Below are 20510 nucleotides of genomic sequence, written 5' to 3' on the forward strand. Positions count from 1 at the left end.
ACAGAAGCTCACTGGACTACAGCATCACAGAAACTCTCACAGGACAAAAGCTACAATCCTGAGGAACAGTGTAGGTCAGCCACTAGTCACATCTCCATCTAGGAAATCTCAACATGGACCTAAGTGGCATGGATCTCAGGGGTGTGACCTGGAAGAGTGCCAGAAAACACAGAGCACAGCACAACAGTGTAAGACCTTGATGGCATTTGACTGGAGAACAAAAAACTGTGAGTAGTCAGAGACCTGGTAGACAAAGGACCTTATATGTTAAGGGGCCAGACTGTGGGAGCTGGGAGGTTGAGCACCTGAACCTCACAAGCCATCATGGGAGTTTGCAATCAGTACTCTAAATCTACTTTTCTTTACTGGGGACCAGCCTAGGGCTTTGAATGGCCACCTTCCTGCTGAGATAAGCCACCAAACCAGGATGCTTTGACTGGATTAACTGGTTTAGACTTTAAACAAAAAAGCTAAACAGCTGCTTTGGAAAGCAATGAAGAAAATACATTTTTGTTGTTGTTGCTTAATTTTTTTTGTATGTTTGTTTTGGATATTTCTGTTTTCTCTTTCTTGTTTCTGTTTAGTTCTACTTTTTCTCCTTTCTGTTTTTTGTAGTCATAATGTGTGAGGCACAAAACCTGCCTTTGAATATTCATCTTTAACTATATCTTTTTCCTTCTTCTCCTATTGCCTTCCTCCATTTCTACTTTCTTTGCATCTACAATTAGAATAGCTATCTTGCTTACCTTTTTTCTCTATTTCCCCCATCCATAACCCTTCTTTGTTGTCTTTAATTTTAGCAATGAGTTAGATTCCCAGATCATTTATTTGTTTTTCTTTTTTAATCATTCTCCTTTCTTTCTCAATACACTTTTAGATATATCTTTTCTACCTATCTCATTACCCTCCTCTTCTAACCTTAGCTGCTTCCCCTTCTAGCTTATAATACCATACATCTTGCACTAGTCTTTAACATTCTCCTTGTTTGTTCCCATTACTACCCATATTAATTAAGGTCTTTTTACTTCACAAAGTATGTCTTTGTGAAGTATTGTCTTATTCCTCTAAAGATACTAGAGTAGTGGTAGTGACTGTTCTTTATTAGAGATTTCTCTGCTCTCATGGTGGGATTAAGGGATTATGTGCATAGAAGGAGAAGGGGTAAAAAATAAAGGCATAGATAATATACTTAGTAAAGTAATTGCAGAAAATATTGAGAGGGAGAGAGAGAAGAGTTATCCAGGTTCAGGAGGCTTTAGAATATGAAACAGGTAAGATCAGGAAAGAAATACCCCTAAACATATTATAGTTAAAACACTAAATATACAGAACAAAGAAAAAGTATTGAAAGAGTCAAGAAAGAAGCAACAAATCACATATAAAGGATAACCCATTAGAATAATGATAGATTTCTCAACAGAAACTCTCAAAGCAAGGAGGGGATGGAATGATATATTTCATGTTCTGTAAGAAAATAACTGTCAATCTAGATTACTCTATCCAGCAAAGCTATACTTCATAATTGGAAGAGAAATAAAAACCTTTCACTATAAGTAAATGTTAAAGAAATAAATCATTATCAAAATAGCACTGCAGAAAATACTTACAGGAACCCTATACACAGAAGAGGAAGATAAATGCTACCAGGAAAATACAGGAAAGAATACATACACAGGACAAGTAGATTAGCAAATGAGAAAAATCAGCAAAATTAAGGAAGTAGCACATAGTTTTCAATAGTAACCCTGAATGTGAAGGATGTCAATTTCCCAACCAAAAGACATAGAACTGAAGGTTGGATTAAAAAATAAGATCTGACCATTTGTTGCCTAGAAGAAATGCATCTCACTGACAACATTGGCTTAGGGTGTAAGGATAAAAAAAGATTTTCCAAGCAAATGGACCCTAAAAGCAGACAGGAGTAGCGACACTAATCTGATAAAACAAACTTCAAACCAAAATATGTCAGAAAAGGCAAAGAAGGTAAGTTCATATAATAAAGGGAATCATCCTTCAAGAGGAGACAATAATTGTTAACATATATGCACCAAACATTGGTGAACCCAATTTTATAAAACAAACACTATTGGACATATAAACACAGCTAAATCTCAATGCAATAATGATGGGGGACTTTAATATCTCACTCTCATCATTAGATAGGTCATCCAGGCAAAACTCAACAAAGAAACTGCAGAATTAAAAAATAACATAAAGAATCTACAGAGTATTTCCTTCAGCAGCAGCACAATACATATTTTTCTCAGCAACTCATGGAACTTTGTCCAAGATAGGTCATATTTTAGGACATAAAGCAATTCTTAACAAGTATAAGAAAATCGAAATCAGACTGCAATGAAATAAAACTAGAAATCAATAGCTAAAGAAACCATGAAATATTAAAATAATGGAAACTTAATAATACACTGCTGAATAACCCCTGGGTCACTGAAGAAATAAAGGAAAAAAGCGAAATATTCCTGTAATCTAATGAAAATGAGCTTGCAAATTAGAAGAACCATCAAGATGCATCAAAAGCAGCACTAAGAGGTAAGTGTATAGCTATGAGTGCTTACATTTAAAAAAACAGATCTCAAATAAATAACCTAATGATACACCTCAACACCTCAAGCTCCTAGAAAAACAAGAATAAACCAAACCCTACATTACAAGTGGAAAGAAATAATAAAGATTAGGGCAGGAATTATGAAATGAAGACTAAAAACAATATAAAGAGACAATGAATAAAAAATTTGGTTCTTGGAAAAGATGAGACTGAGAAGCCCTTAGCCAAATGAACCAAATAAAGGAAACAGATGACCCAAAGTAAAATAAATTAGATATGAAAAGGGGAATACAATACCAGTGAGATCTAGATGATCATTAGTGAATACTTTAAAAACTTATATTCTAACAAAATGAAAAATCTAGAAGAAATAGATGAATTTCTTGGTGCATTTGACCTATCAAACTTGAGTCAAAAGTGTATATACTGCTTACACAGATCTATAACAACAATTAATGAGCTTGAGGCTGTAATAGTCTCCCAAGAAAGAACAACTCAGGACCAAATGTAGTCACTACTAAATTCTACCAGATCTTTATAGAAGAACTAATAACAATACCCAGCAAACTATTCCAGAAAATAGAAAGGAAAGAAATGTCACCAAATTCATTCCATGAAGCCAATATTATCTTGATAACAAAACTCAAAAAGAGGAAGATAGATACAAATACTCTCAATAATCACTTGCAAACCAAATACAATAACACATTAAAAGGATTATATGCCAGGATCAAGTTGGTTTCATTCCATGGACACAAGGCTGATTTAGCATATCAATAAATATTGATATTACATATCAAGTGTAATACAGCACATAAACAGAATCAAAGACAAAAAACACACGATAATCTCAATAGATACAGGAAAAAACTTTGACAAAATTCAACATCCTTTCATGATAAAATTTCTGAAGAAACTAGGAATGGAAGGAATGTACCTGAACATAATAAAGGCTATATATGGAAAACTATAGCTACCATTGTATTAAATGAGAAAAAACCTGAGATCATTTCTCCTAAAGTCGGAAACTTGACAATGGTGTCCATTCTATCTATACTTATTCACTATAGCGCTAGAATTCCTAGGCAGTACTATAAGGTGAGAGAAAGAAAGAAAAAAGAATTCAAAAGGGAAGGAAGAATTCAAATTATTCCTATTTTCAGATAATATGTTTATATGCTTAAAGGACCCTAATGTGTCCTCTAAAAAACTGAGATCTGATCAACATTTTAGGCAATGTATCAGGGTAAAAAAACAATGTATAAATGTCAATAGCTTTTCTAGTACCAACAGGAAACAGGCTGAGAAAGCATTCAGGAAAATAATTCCATTCACAATGCCCCAAACAATATCAAGGACATTAATTAAGTACTGAAAGACCTCTGAATGAACACTATAAATCTTGAAGAATGAAATTGAAGAAGGCACTAGAAGATGGAAAGACTTCACATATTCCTGGACTGGCAGAATTAATAATGTGAAAATAGCAATACTTTAGAAAGCAATCTACAAATTCAATGTAATTCTCATCAGAATCTCAATGTCATTCCTCAGACATATGAAAATCAATCCTAAAATTCATATGAAAATGGAGAAGAACTCAAATAGCAAAAGTAATCCTGAGCAAAATGAGCAATGCTGGAGGTATTGCAGTACTAAACTTCAGTTTATACTATAGAGCCATGGCAACGAAAACAGCATAGTACTGGCACAAAAACATCCATGAAAACCAATAGAACAGAAGACCAAGCAATTAGCACCTACAGCTACAGCCATCTGATTTTGTCAAAGGAGTCAAAAACATGCGTTGGAGAAAAGGCAGCTTCTTCAATGAATGGTGCTAGGAAAACTGGATATCTAGTCTCTACCTCTCACCCTGTACAAAAATCAACTCAAAGTGGATCAAAGATCTTAATATAAGTGCCTCAATTTTGAAATTGCCACAGGAAAACATAGGCAAAACTGTTGAAGGTATAGGCATTTATTTTCTGAATAGGATTCCAATTGCCTAGAGGATGACAGCAAAAATTTACAAGTGGGATTGCATCAAATTAAGAAGTTTCTGTACATCAAAGGAAACAATTACCAGAATCAAGAGATAACACACAGATTGGGAAACAACCTTTGCCAGCTCTTCACTGGAGAAAAGGTTATTATCCAGAATATACAAAGGCTCCAAAAATCAAGTGCCAAAAAACCAAATAATCAAATTAATAAATGGGTAAGTGAATTGAACAGACAGTTCTTAGAAGTACAAATGACTAATAAATACACGAAGGAATCTTCAACATCCTTAACCAAAGAGGACATACAATTCAAAATGCCACTAAAATACCATCTCACCTCACCCAGAATTGTTGTCATCAAGGACATGAACAATAAAACTGCTGGCAAAGATGAGGGGGAAAAGGACCCTCATACACTTTTGGTGGAAATGTAAACTAGTGCAACCATATGGAAATCAGTATGGAGTTTCCTCAAAAAACTAAAATTGATCTACCTTATACTTCTGCTATGCTACTCTTGCACATGTTTGAAGGAGTGTAAATCCACATACAAGAAAGATACCTGTACACTCATGTTTATTGTAGCACTATTCATAATATCATAGTGTTGGAATTAGCCTAAGTGCCCTCAAACTGATGAATGGATAAAGAAAATGTGGTGTATATACATGATCAGAGCATTATTCAGTGATAAAGATGAATGAAATTATGCCTTTCGTAGGAAAAACTTGATGGAACTGGAGACTATCATGTTGAGCAAGATAAGCCAAGCTCAAAAAAACTCAAATACCACATTTTTTCACTCACATGAAGAATCTAGATGTAAAATAATAATGATGATAATAATGATTGGGACAGTAATACATGAGCATAAAAGGGGAACTAATGTGGGAGCATCAGAGCAGGATGAGGGTATAGGAGAACAGGTCTGAAATATGATATATATGCACACACATGTATGTATACATGTATAAGTATATATACATACATTGCATATACACACATGTATGTATACATGATATGTACACATACACATTGCATATATACACATGCATGTATACATGTATATTTACATATACACTCATGTATGTATATACACATGTACGTACAGGTATGAAATATGATATATGCACACACATATGTATGTATACATGTATATGTATGTATACACACATTGTATATATATATGAGGATAGTGGTATGAAGCCTAGTAAATACTGTTTGAAAAAGAGAGGATTAAAGGGGTCAGGGAGCATAACAGAGGGGTAAATTTGTTGAAAGTACAGGGTGTGGAAATAACACTATGAATTCCCCTCATACAACTGATATATAATAATAAAACATTGAAAAACACAAAGAAACTAAGATCATGGAAATGATTAGGAAATACATGATTTAGAAAAATGAAAGAGAACATTTGAGACCATTTGGTTCAGCCTCATCTTCCCAACTGCATGTATTTAAATAAGAAAGGGGCTGGTTCAGTAAATTCTGAATATTTCAAAGACAAAAATTGTGTATTTTTGTTACCTGCTTCCAGAGTCCAACATCCTAACCCACAAAAAAGCCCATTCATTTGCCAAGCCTTCTTTTCTTTGCGAAATTCTTCCTTTATTATCATATTCCAATCATTATCACTCAAATAAGAGTTGATGGGAAGAAAAGCCATTTCAAAGTGTATGGTACATTTTTACTGAAATGTTTTAGGCTTCTATATAACTTTGATTTTTTTTCTGTAAAGGACAGAAAAAACTGAGAGGAACTCTGAACATAGATAAGGACCAATTGTACCCAGTCAAAGAATTATCTAAAGACCCCTTATATGTCATATCTTAGTCACACAGTGTGGCTAGCAACATTTAATGTTAAGTAGTAACATTAAATGAATGTTTGGAAAATGCTCAGCACAGAACTTGGTTCACAGCAAACACATTTATGATATTTTTTATTTTTAAATAAGAAATGAGCAATTTGGTAGCTGATTTGAGTATAAAAAGTGATACTTACCTTGGTTTGATTCAATATGTCTTGGTCTTTCTTTATGAGGTTATCTGGTTTTTCTGTTCTCTCAAACGACTTAGTTTCATAGGTAAATCTTTTATTGCTTGAACTAATCTGCCTTCTTTTGAATACACAACTTAGAGATGGCTCAAGGAATTATGATTCCTATCTCAACCAACATGAGATGAAAATTATTTCATGTTTTTATTTATTTGTTTATTTGAGTTTCACACATGCATGAATGGCTAGGGTGATGGAATTGCCCTTGTGTTAGTCTATCTTTTTTCAAAGTTCTGGGTGCTGCCAGGAACATGTGCTGGATTGTTTGTATATGTGTTTGCATATGTGTATGTATGCACGCATGCATTTGTGTGTGTATGTGGGGGTAGATAGAGTATAAAAGAAATGATCCAGATTTTAATTCTGCTTGTTTTCTTCCTTGACAGTATTTGCCTCACGATCCCTCCCATGTACCCCTCTGGATGCATTTAAGTGTATTGCAAACTTCATGGAAAGCAGGCACTATGAAAGTGATAGGATTTTGCAGGGTGCATTGCAGATGGTGTGAACTCGTGAGACACACTGAAATTAGATTTGAATTCCAAATCTGCTATCTTCTATAAATGTGGTCCTAGAAAAAGCAGCTTAAATTCTCAGAGACTTCCTTACCTATCAAATAGTAACACTAGTGCTTACATTAAAGGATATTGTAACAATTAAACTAAGTGAAATAACAAATAAAAAGTATTTATGGTAGGGCCTGGTAGGGTAGTAAGTTATCCATGAATATCACCTTATACCACTGCTGCCTCAGTTGAAATTCATTGCTGACTCTGAGGCACTTAAGAAGCATTGACTGCATTCTATCTGCACCTTGGGAGACCAAGATGATGCTCATTTTTAGCAAAGGAGGTTCAATGATTGGCTCAAGATCACAAAGGAGAGTGCAAGTTCTGAAAGACCAGAGATCATGGTTTTCCTGTCTCTCTCAAGCACTCAGTATGCCTGGTGGACTGTGCACAAGTAGAGCACAAACAGAGCAGAGTAAACACTCTGAGATGTGCCAGGAACCACAAAAGAACTCTTGCAGAAGCATAAAGGCACACATATGTAAAATGATATCAAAGTCCTTGGCACAGTCTTTGGGAATGGTCAAATACTGAATACCCTTAGAAAGACCATTTTCTCATCTTACCTGGAAGATGGTAATAATAGGGAACCTAGGCTAATCAAATACCTTTGAGAAAAGACAAGCAAATGATGCTTACCTATTTAATAACATTCCAGATCCTAAGGTGGTCACTGCTTCTGTTCCAGTGATCTGGAGGCATTGATGGGAATGCTCTCCCATCAATGTAGACCTGTGCAACAGGTCTACCGATGATTAAATGTATAAAGGTTAGCACCTTGGTATCCTGAGTTATAAGACACATTAAGATTGCCCCATTCTACCATTCTTCATGAAATAGTTTCTTTAAAAACTCTAGGAGAAGTGTGACATATTTTAAATGAAGGCTTAACCTCACTTAGGTGTGATTGGCATAGGAGAAATTGGAAGGATAAGGAAAAAGAATGACTATTGCATTTACTCAATAAGGGTGATGATCATCAACACCTCAATGAGATCAAGTCCCTTGTCCTGCATTTTCCAGCTCATAAGTGGCAGGAACTGGGTTCAAGTCCTATCTACTCAGCAATCAAGCCCATGCTCTTTCTTCTGTCTTCTAATAAAGACTAAACATTTTGGAGCAATGTGAGGATTTTGGATGTGTGCAGGAATTTCCATTTGAGTGATAGAGAGATACAGATCTAGCAATATCTACTACTGTGAATTAATCAACAGCATTTGCACTTACTTTTATTTCCCAAGTAAAATTTGAACCAAGATCCACTTTCTTCTGGGTTCACTATGACCTATAGAAGCAGCCCATCCAGGACTGTTAGCGGCCCTATTGGCTCAAATGTGAACTTGGGGACCTTCTGATGCAAGTTGATTTGTGAAGATGTGGAGCAAGTGACCAGTGCAATCTTCTATTTCCAGCCAAGACCACAGAAAGGTGGGTAACAATGCAGAGTAATAGAATCTCAAAACTGTATTTTTTGAAATGCAAAATCAGAACTTTAGGAACAGGTGGTGGGCAGGTAACTGTATTTCAATCAAGAACCCCAAGTGATTCTCAAGTTTGAAAAGTATTAGTCTGAGACAAAGAGGACTTTATTGCATAAAGGACAAAAGTAGGTCTTTTCTCAAAGGAAGAAGTAGCAGAATTAAGCAGAAAGATACCAATGTTGAAAGAAGGAAGGAAACCTAACCTTCGTTGATAGAGGCTGATTTGAACACTTTAGTTACTGAAATACTCATATCAAAAGTATTAATGTCTGATCAATTTTGAAGTACATATTAAACATAATCTAATCTTTATTTAAGAAGAGGAATTTTCCCCATTCCAAGGTGGTAACATTGGTTTTGGAACAATAAGCTTAATGAGTGCATTCCAAATAAGTGTTCCTATGTTTTTGAACCCCCCCAAGGCTCTAGTGATTTTAGCTCAGTTTCTCTGGACTTGGAAACATGCATCAGCAATTGTATTTATTTGGCTATTCCATCCTAAGTTTTTCTCAGAGTGAGGCTTTATTTTAGAGAACAGAACCAGAGACTGAGAAACAGTTCCTTCTTGTAAATGCTCTGGAAATGGAAGGGCCCAAGAGAAGTGATCTTAAAAAGGGTTAAGTTTCCCACTGTAGAAAAGATTCAAGAATCTATAAAACAAAGGAAAGCCTCAGAATAAAAGGTGGAAAATTAAGGCAAATGTCCAAATCACACAATTAAGATAAATGTGCAAATCACAAAAGGAAAAAGATGAAGACCAAAAATAGGCAGAAATACTTTTACCCTCAGTCATAATTTAAAAATTAAAAATAAAAATGATGAGGAGAGGCTGTTTGCTTCTTATAAAATTGCTGATTTTTAATATACATAGGCACAACTCTTTAGGAAAACTTCAGAATGTATATCAAATATTTCAAAAATGTACATTCTCTCTTATATATCTTCAAGATTGTATTCTAAGGAAATAAATAAGTGTGCATGTATGATTTAACTATGAGAACAGCCATGGCAACATAGTTTGTATTTTGTAATAGTAAAAATCTGAAAAAAAGCCAAAAATGGTTTTAAAATGCAATGGAATAGTATACAGTTACTATAATTATTTTATAATTAAATATTTGATAGTGTGGGAAAAGGTTCAAACAAAGAATGTTTAATACTATGTTACAAAGCACTATGTACAGAATGGTATATTTTAATGAAATATTTATAAAAAACTGCATAGATAAGTATATAGGTGTACACTCATGTAAGACTAGCATGGCAGATGCCAAAAATGTTGACAATGGCTATTTTGAGTTGGAAGATTATTTTCTTCTTTTTGCCTTATGTGCTTAGTATAAAGTTTTCTTAGTGAAAATGCATTCTTTTTAAAATTTTCTGGCAGTACTGGAGTTTGAAATTAGTGCTTTGCATTTGCTAGGCAGGTGCTCTACTGCTTGAGCCATGCCTCAAGACTTTTTTTCCTCTGGTTATTTTTGAGATAGAGTCTCCCTTCTTGCCTGGATAGCCTGGACTGCAATCCCATTCATGCTTCCCACTGTAGCTAGGATAACAGGTGTGTGTCACCATGCCCAGTTTTTTTCTGTTGAGATCGGGTCTCTTGAACTTTTTGCCCAGGCTAGCTTCCAACCACAATCATCCTGAGCTCAGTCTTCTAAGTAGCTAGGATTACAGGTACCACTGGCACTGAAGTGCTCTCTTTTTTAAAAAGAAAAAATCCAATATACTTCATAGCATTCAACAAACTCGTTATGTTTCTACATTTCTTTTCTGTAGTTTCTAATTTTTATTTGTTCCTCTGCCCTCAAGATCTGTAAGTCTTCTTAGAAAATACTTAGCCTAACTAAAAAAAAAATGCAAATTCATCTATGAAAGTTTGTGAGAAGTTGAAGGGAACATTTGATGACCCCATCCCACCATCCAGGGCTCTGCTCAGAAAGTCCTGAAAGCACAGATTTTAACCTGGCTGAGGTCCAATCCTTGGATCCCATGGCTTGTTATATCAATCCTAGGTGATTTTTGAGAGTGAAAGGTGATGCTACTAATAATGACTTTAGAAAGTAGGGACAAACCCTGACTTTTTCCTGACCTGGGCAAAACAGCACATGAGGCCGTGATGGCCATTGGAAGTTTATAGTCATAGCTCAGATGCTGGAGGAAGTAAGGAGCTGTCCAATGTTCTGATTTCACAGATGAGGAAACCAGGGACTGGTTTCCGCAGGGGAAGATATGTTGTTCAAATATAGCTAAGCATAGTAGTTATGAAAATGGGTTTTTTGAAGCTTAACTCAAAACACTGTTGGCATTTGGGGAAGGGAAGGAGTGATCCATCTTGAGTTCCATGACAGGGAGTGAGTGGAACTTCAAGATTCTCTCCTGAATCTCCACAGAAAGGGTGAAATCAAAACCCACTCATGTCTTTTGTATCTTAGTTTGAAAAAAATATCTTGAGACCAGCTACAGGAGATGACACAATCTCCTTCAATCTTCTTCTTATCCTGAATCTTGGCTCATTTTCTTATTTGCTCAACAATTCTTTGTGCAACACCATGAGGTATATAAAAGTCCTGTTGCACATAGTGCTATTGGTAGATATACCAGATCTTGTAAGCCATGACCAAGAAATGACTAAAGATATTTTTATACATTATGTGGAATCTTGTGCTCTCTAATTAACTTCTTCTCTTTTTCTTTTTTTGGCAGTACTGGGGTTTGAACTCAGGGCCTCACACTTGCTAACCAGGCACTTTATCACTTGAGCCGTAACTCCAGCCTCTTTAATTCACTTGTAAAGGTAGAGAGGCGACATGCTCTCATTCATGTGTCCTCTATTGTTCAAACAATATGAAGCCTTTTCTCCCCTTCATAAGTTGAAGATTATGATCATTGCTTCTGTTTCCATTTTTCCTTTTAGAAAACATACTTTTATGGTCCAAATTTGTTCCAAGCAGTACAGTAGAAGCAGTGGGAAGAAAGAAGGTTTTAGAGTAATAAATACTATATGTACTTAAAAAATCTAAGATGAAAATTTATAATTAAAACATGAATTTTTTGATAAAATGCATGCTTTAAGATCGCCGAAATCAGAATTTATCTTACTATTAATGAAATCTTAAAACCTCCAGTTCTTTCCAGGGAGGTTTGTGGTTGCTTCTACTGGTCACCAGGTGGCAATATCAACTAGTACCACTTTAATTAAACTCTTTGCCTAAGGCTTGTTTCAGACCAATTTCAGAGCACGAAGTGAATTAAGCTGGCAGTCCTATTCAGATTCTATTTGGGAGTTTAAGTCTTGGGGAATTCTTTTCTTGCATGCAAGCAATACCAGTGTAGGCATTTGGATTTTTTCATTGTTCTGTGTACTGGGTGGTTTCTTCCTATTCATCCTTATCCAGTTAGCCCCACTTACTCTGTGTGTGTGCGTGTGTGTGTGTGTGCTTTGTCTTAGATTCCTCATATTGGGTGATTTTTCTTTCTGAGTGCTGCATAGAAAATAGTCCAGCTGTCAGTTGATGGCTCCTTAGAGTCAAGGAAATATGGTAGCTGGCTTTTGAGTTCTATGACCTTAGCTTGACCTCATGGAGGCTCAGGTTTCTCTTTGTAAGTGGGATATTAACATTTCTCTAAGGATGCAATAAATGGATACACAGAACCAAAGAGAAGCTTGTACTGATTCTATTCTCTGCTTCTGGAATTCTATGATTTGAGATCCTTATTTTTACATTGCTAAAGCTTTAGGGCTGTTTCCTACTTAACTTTTCCCCACAGTCTCTTCCCTTTGCCCCTCATTTCATTGAAAGATCACAAAGAAGAGGATGAAGATAGACAGGATGGTCTTCTTCATGTGAGACACAGGGAAACCAAGTCCCAGGGATTCTGGGCAGAGGCAAGAACATGAATGACAAGCTTTGGTGCCAGAGTGGAGTCTTAGGTCCTCTGCTGACAGTTTGATTTGGGGTAGGCTTCTGAAATAATTATCTGTGTCTTCTTCCATTAGGTATAAAACAAGATTCATAGGACTCTATTTATTCTTTCAGTCAATGTGTGTTAACAGCTTAGAAACAGTGCCTTGTACTCAGCAGATACTCAGTTGGCTTTACTTATTATATATTCTCTTCTCAGCAGTGACCAATCCCCCAGAGAGGTCTCAGAGCGAGTCTCTGTGACAGAGGGAGAAGAGTGAGTGTTTTCTGATGTGCCTTACAGTCCCTCACTGCCAGGGAAGACATGCAGATATTAGGTGGTGCCTGGTTGGACCACAGATGGACAAATCCCATTTCCATCCAGAATGCTACCCTCTGCCTCTCCTGGAAGAACCTCTGGTCAGAGAAATCAATCTCAGACATGCTGTGCCTCCCATACGTCCACTCTTGCTCCAAGTGGCACCAGGTGGCTACAGATGAGATGGATGTGTATACTATTAAATGAAGCACACTAGAAACTATAGCCTGTAGGAGTTAGGTCAGTAGTGAAGCAAGTATATCTTTGGCAAGAATGAAAAAAAGAGTTTTATCTAGCTTTGTACACATACACAGGCTAGTTGAGAAGATTCATTGCAAAGCCACCCTGTTCTTTATCATTGTCATTGTCCTAGTTCCTTCTCCATAGTGTCCAGGAAAGAAAAATGCATTTAATTTAATTATAGACCTTAAGTCTATAACTAGATTATGAATAAGAAAAGCATACCTGCTGTTTTGTGGTGCATCAAGTGAGGCAAAATGTTTCTTTTTGTTCTGTTTGGTTAGTACATAGATTCAACACATTTCAAATTGGGAATTTCAGACAAAGCTATTATCTTTGGAGTTTGCAGGCTATAGGTAGTTATCAAAGAAACTCACTGGGAATGGTGCATGTGCACAGAAGTGTGAATTCTCCAAACTGAGTAAAGCAGAATCTCCCAGGCAGCTGAGCAAACTCGCAAAAGAATTGCTCACTGGAGCCTTACAGACTGTTGGATCAAACTCCTGAAATTTGCTTGCAAATTCCCTGCTGTTCTTGCTCCAGGCTTCTGCAGATGCCAAACACCTCTTGTGCTCAGTCAAGGAAGGTCTGTCAGCTTTCATCAGTGTAAAAGAGCAGCCCAGTTAAGTAGGGACAGTGCCCTGTTACTCACTCCCATTTTACAGTTCAGAGCTGGGATAGGAGAAGGAAATGGTAAAAATACATCAATATGGCAATGGCTGCTATATTGCCATATTGAACATTTCACCTAATTAAGGCATTGCTCTGAAACCTTTCATAATAAACTGTGATGGACATACATTCATTATCTTCATTGTACGAAAAGGAATTCATGCTCAGAGAGGTTATTTGCTTATCAAAGGTCACATAGCAAGGAAGTAGTAAAGGTGGAATTTAAACCTGACTCAATATGCACAACTTATCTTCTTCCACTATACCTAGATTAGGAAGGAGGGTGGTTGGGGCCAGGAGACAAATGGGAAAAATGGATAATAGATAATGTCTAAGATCTATGAAAGGCAATGTTTATCACTTGTGTTTACATCAGGTTTTTGGGTGTCCTCAGGTATCATGTTACAGGATTACAACTGATGTTAATTCATCTAAAAGCAAGGGGAAAGGGTTGTTAATGGCACTTGGCTTAATAACCTCAAAGCGGAGGGAACTTTTGATGCATGCTGAGTTAAGGACTCTGTTCTTTTAGGTAACTTTTCCTTAAAGTGCAAAGCTGAGGTTCTCTGTCTAAACAGCATTTCCTTTTGTGGCCTTCAGTCTACTCATGATTTTGAATGAGAACAAGAAAAGGCAGTACCAAATCAAACCAAACCAACAACAAACAACAAAGACATCAAAACCACAGCCCTTGGGTACTCTCTCTACTACCATGAACATTTATAATAATTCATTTCAGAAAAAGAGCCACTTTGGAGACTCAGCTCTACCTTGTGCTCCAGGCTGGAGTCTTTAAACATCAGTGAGAATGGCTTGATATGCTCTCTTCTCAATTTATCGCCACTCCGCAAGTCGATGGTATGTTCTATTCTCTTGTTAATTTCCTCAGGCCCAGATTGGACATGCAAAGCTTGTGCAAGATGGTTTGGAAGCAGATTTATTGAATTTCTTGTTAGGGCAGCCAGAGTCTAGAGGGAAAGCACATGCAAACACAATAAACCTGCTAGTCCCCTTTGAATCAAAAAGAAATGCAATGTTTTTAGATCATGTTGCATTGCAAATAGTAATAGCATTCCATGCAGTTGTATCAGTGAAACATATGACATTTGATCAGTTAGCATCTGGTTCAGAGAAACATAAAATGGCAGAATATTACATTCAGAGGAGCACTTCTCTTTCCTCTATGCAGGTGTGCTGAATTCCTTTGGTTGAGGCATTGGGAGAACTGTTGCCTTAGAAATATTAATTGTGACCCTTTCTCTAACCAGGCATATTCCAGGTATGAGAGAAAGAGAACCAAAGAAATAACAGAAAGTCAATACAGCTAAAAGGCCCACAAAAGTCACCATCTCCCACCAAGTAGATTCCACATTTTCATGTGGTCTTTCATATAATGGTGGTGAGGGGACTTGGGGGCATCTCATGGCTTGCATTTTCTGTTTAAGCATTTTTCAGACTGACAGTCAAATGTGCCAGGCTCTGCTCCTTAAACTTGATAAATAATTTTAAATATTTATACTTCACAAATATGTCTCTTCCCAGCATAGACCATTATATATCTATATGTTTATATAGATATATACATACTATTTCCTATGGGCAAAAAAATGCAAGCAATTCCCGCCTCCTGCATTTCCCAGGGTCACAGAGCAGGTGGTTAGGAAAGGAACCATCAGCATGGCTGGTAATAGGATGTGGACACATGGATGCAGAGATTGCACTGGTTCATGAGGACACTCAGGTTTTGTTGAGAGATCTTTTCCCTGGTGATTTAGCAGCCAGTGATAGAACTAACTGGCTGGCTCTAGCCAAATGCAGTGCTCACACATGGCTCCATTTTGAGATTATTTCTTTGAAAAACAAAAAACAAACAATGAATTGGACCTGAATAGATATATAGCCCACAACCCCAGTGATTTCCTGGAGGAGAAGTAGAGGATGGTGCACCTGTATAGTGAGGAAATGAAAGCTCTCTACCTGGGTGCACTCTCACTACATCTGCTTTGCTCTGCTAACCTCTCAGTGTGGCTATGTTTAGAACACAGGGAAGACTGAGATAAGATCATGGAAGCAACTGTGGCAGCATGTAGAAGTGATGAAGGACCTTGGAGATCCTCTCACTCCAGGCTTTCATGTATCCACAACTTCAGAGAGGGTTTGCTCAAGAGCTATGTGCTCACTGCAAGCTCGATCTGTCCCACTGACACAAGGGCCAGAGCTGCAGTCAGGAGCTTTGATCTCTTTGAGGTCATCCAGCCCATGCAATCAAGATTTTTCTGTAGTATTGTTCGAACTTCCTTTTAACTTTCTTGGGACTTGTAATCTAAATTTGATGTCTTTAAAGAATTCTATAGCAAAAATTAACTGAAACCTTCTTCTCCAGGCCCAGGATAAAGAATGGGACTGAATGTCCCAACATGAAAAAGCAAAATATATGCTCTTAGGACACCAAAGCACTTGATTTTTGGCTCTGAGCACTAAGGAGACAACTAGAGAGAGAAAAAAATAGATGTTAGGAGGAGGTATGGCAAGATGAGAAGCAAGAAGGCTGGAGCGAAGAAAAGGAAGCAGGGACCAATGTTGCAGAAAATTGAACTGCAGGATCCCAGCAGGGCCAGAGGGCTCGAGCCTCTGGGAACAAATGTGAGTATGCAGCATCCCAGAAAGCAGAGGAAGCAGGACTGCTGGCCACTCAGTAGATTTCCCATTGGGTAGAGATTCTTTCACATGAAATGGAAAATGGCAAAACTTACTTTTCTACCTTGGAGGGAACGTGGAAAGGGCACTTGTATGGATGTGCATTCTGGCTTAGGGATACTGGGATGCTCTCTGGAAGAGCATAGAGCTGTTGTCTAACAGCAAAAGAGAAAATCCGCTGCAGTATTTATGTACATTCAAGTTACATATCTCTACTACTTCCTGTAATTTTACTTATTTTTTTACAGTTTTCTTTTTTTCAATTAAATTGAGCTTATCCACTTTACCAATCCCTCATGGCTTCAGTGGTTCTAAGACTTTTGAGAATTTCAAAATCTATTTTTGGCACTGATTTATATAAATTACAGTAGTGGCAGCAGCTCTATAGCAGCAATGACCACAATGGCAGCTCCCCCAAATGACTATTATTTCATAAAAGGAAGGTAATTTTTTTCATCAAGAATGGCACAATTGCCAAATAAGAGGTAATCTTTCATATTGAGTGTATTTATTTGAATGAATACATCTCTAGTTTGCCTTTATTTTTCTTATCTGGACTGAGGTGGACTGCTGAAAATGTCTTCACAGACTGATGTTGGTCTGTAGGAGACATTTATAAACAAGGATAGATGTTGCTTCCTGGTTGCCTGTGCTTTATGACAGGTATCCATATGGAGAAGGAGCCTGCAACCATTAGCTACTTCTGTAGGACAGAGACCAATGAAATCTTTCAGCGTGCCCCTCCTCCTCACCCCATTTTGCTGGCTATCAGTGTGGTTGCTTCAAATGAGAATGAATTTAGAATCATATCTCTTTCCTTCCTTATAGCCACTGGGTTATAGTTCCTAGCCGAAAAGGAGACTCTCACCAAATTGTCAATGATAGTGTAGTGGAGATATCTCTAAGGGGTCAAGTGACTATTTTTATTCCTCATAACTATATTCCTAAAATTTTATGAATGCAGTCAATTCTCAGTGATTTTTTTCCCTAGCCATTTGCTCTGTTAATTTCATATGACAATAAATTATATGTGCTGTTTGACCAGCAAACTTTCTAGCATCCACCTCATTCCTTCAGGACACATATGCTCAAGGGAAGACCAGCAGCAACTCAAGAGAGCAAGCAAATTGAACTCAGGAAGGGATATTGGGGAAACACCACTGCAAGGATATATGATGTTGGGGCAACCATGGCTTGGGACTGCCTGTGCTGCCCTACTGTTTATCAGTAAAGACTAAGATTTGTCTGTATTCACCTTCATGGGATTAATGCTGTCAACACTAGAAATCCAGACACCAATATCTTCACAGTGATTCATTTGTAAACAGCAGTGGGGACATTTATACCATGTCTTATTTGCCTATATAGAGTCACACTGGAATGAGCTATTTTTAATAGGATAGAACTTTCCCTTTTTAAGATTTACAGCATCAGTGAGCTAGATTGGTATCATGCCAAAAAATAGCTTAAGCTTTCAAATACGATTCCAGACTTAAATTGATCTCCAAACTTGAGTTGGTTCATTCACATAGAATTGGCTACAGCATAAGAAAAACAAGTGAGTGAAATGGAAGAAAATGGGAAATTACACAAGAATATTTGACTATAATATAATATATACATGCACAATTAAATACACGCATTAAATATATGTTTCCATTTGTAATCAAGTATATATATTATACATATAATATATATACTTATTTTAGACGGTGTTTTTAGATATTTGGGAACTTGCATTTGCAGTACTAATTTTCTAAATATGTTATGTTTGTATTTTTATTATAAGGTGACAAATATTGTTATGATAATCTTATAAAAAATCATGCTACTTATTTACTTTAGCTGGTATTTTAGATATTTGGGAGGTCAGAATGGAGCAGTAGAAATATCAAAGTTTTTGGCTTTGATGGCCTCTCATGATGGAGTTTCTTGAAAACAGAAATGTTTTAATTCCCAGATTTATTCTAGCTGAGTGCCACACTCTCCTCAGGCATTTCAGAAATCACTATGCCCCTCACAGCTGTGTGTCAGAAACACCAAGGCCAAGATGAGAACCACAGTCCTTTCTGTAGCCCAGCTGCTGAAGACAGAGTCTTGCTTGAGAGTCTGGGAGCTATAGTGAAAATTGCAGAGGGTATGGTAGTCCTGAGTAAGCTGCATTGAATGGAATGGGAAGGTCATGACCTTCCTCTTAATTTCATCATTTGCTTTATGGCATGAAGATGTTTCTTTGGGATTCTACTTTTATCTATGTACCCAACAAAGCCCCATTTTTCTTGCAGGCCCTGCTACTTTGTGGATGGCCATATGTTTTGATATTCATCAATCAGTTTGGCAGAGTGAATAAATCCTTCCTAATAAGATTTCAGTTGGCAAGTATACTAGCAGACACATTTAGATTTGTTGAGTCAAAAATAGTTTAGTGCTTATGGATCACCACACCCTCCTCAACATCTTTGTAGATACCATGAATCAGCCCACACAGTTTCAGTGCTCTGTTTTGGTACTAGATCCTCCTAATTCACTCTTTCTAAAAAATGTGTGAAACACAAGAATGATGGAAGGTTTCATTATAAAATGGTTCTGTGCACCAGTCAGTTTAGCAAATGTAGATCCACTATTTTCTTACTGCCACTTCTCCTTTCCAGTCTTCTTAGGATAAGGAACGTGGTTGCTGGTTTGTTTCTTTGTTACCAGTGCCTATGTCAATGTCTGATATTTTGTAGCCACTCAAGTACATGTTTATTGAATCAACAAATTCTTACAACCTCCTATTGGAATCTCAGTCACATTACTCAGATAAAGGCGTTGATGAGTTCTGCAGAAGTGACTTTTAAACTCTGAAGTGCCCTAACTTTCTTAACCCCAACCCCCCTTTTACTGAGTTTTTGATACATGTTTCATGGAATACCAATTGAGAAAAAGTGCTAATACATGTCTTGCTTGCTTTTATTTGCCACTTCCAACCACTGGACAAGGTTCTGATTTCTGAATGAGATTTATTCATCTTCCTCCTTGTGACCATCTTCCAGTACCCTGATTATTTTCTCTAAGTGAATGGTCCCCGTTTCCTCAGTTGCTCCACAAGTAGTATGGTTTCTACATACTGCATAAGGCTTTTTTTTTGTCTGTGTCCTATGTGAACTGTTGCACAGAATATCAGACCCAATGCAAGTGATATATGACCCTCTTGTGGAGCTCAGACACCTGACACAGTCTTATCTGTTAAGCAATTACTCATTCTATTGTATTTTACAGATCATAGCATGTAGCATCTGAATGATGTCCTACTGCTACTTCAAACACTAACTCTGACATCCTCTCCAAGAAACCCACTCTCAGCCTGCATTGTCCTCAGCACAACAATTTCTGTGATTTATTGTTATTGCTTAACTCTGTGTTTGTTTTTATACACTCTGATCTTGAGGTAAGCACTACCCCTTATCTATGACTGAATTTCCAGCACTTGGCATAATTGCTAGATTTTTGTTGTTGTTCATGGTGGTGAGACTGGAATTCCAACTTAGGGCTTCATGCTTGCAAAGCAGGTGCTCTACCACTTGAGCCACACATCCGGTCAATTTTGCTCTGGTTATTTTGGAGATGGGGCCTCATGCACTGTTTGCCCAGACTGAGCCTGAACCATGATTCTCCCAATCCAAGCCTCTGAAGTAGCTAGGATTACAGATGTGAGCCACTGGCACCTGGCACTGCTAGATTCTTAATAAGTATGTGTATAATGAATAAATGAAAAGATTAGGTGTCTGTATATGAAGGTTATCTCTAGGTCAGTGTTTCTGATCTTTTGTTACTAAAAGTCCCTTTACTTTTTCCTGTTCTCTCCTAAGGGGACTCTAAATTTAGAAAGATTCAGTTTATTAAACAAAAAGTAGTTTATTTTCTTACTATTCAATAAGTGCATAGTTTTTGATAAGCATGCAGTAAAAGGCAATACCATGACAGATGATAATCCAGTCGAAAGTAACAGCCT

General features: G+C 37.0%; 1 protein-coding gene across 3 annotated transcripts in view; it reads right to left on the bottom strand.

Moving 5' to 3' along the window:
* Positions 1-20510, bottom strand: part of Adcy8 (adenylate cyclase 8) — a 220362-nt gene that overhangs the window by 64313 nt on the left and 135539 nt on the right. For 2 of the 3 annotated variants that reach the window (XM_020154145.2, XM_074069233.1), the window contains exon 8: positions 14590-14787. The exons of the other annotated variant lie outside the window; for it this stretch is intronic. In XM_020154145.2, coding sequence (XP_020009734.2) covers positions 14590-14787 — 198 coding nt within the window. The remainder of the gene's footprint in view (positions 1-14589; positions 14788-20510) is intronic. 3 annotated transcript variants of the gene reach the window in all.

This window comes from Castor canadensis, chromosome 3, assembly GCF_047511655.1.
Source record: "Castor canadensis chromosome 3, mCasCan1.hap1v2, whole genome shotgun sequence".
NCBI lineage: Eukaryota > Metazoa > Chordata > Mammalia > Rodentia > Castoridae > Castor > Castor canadensis.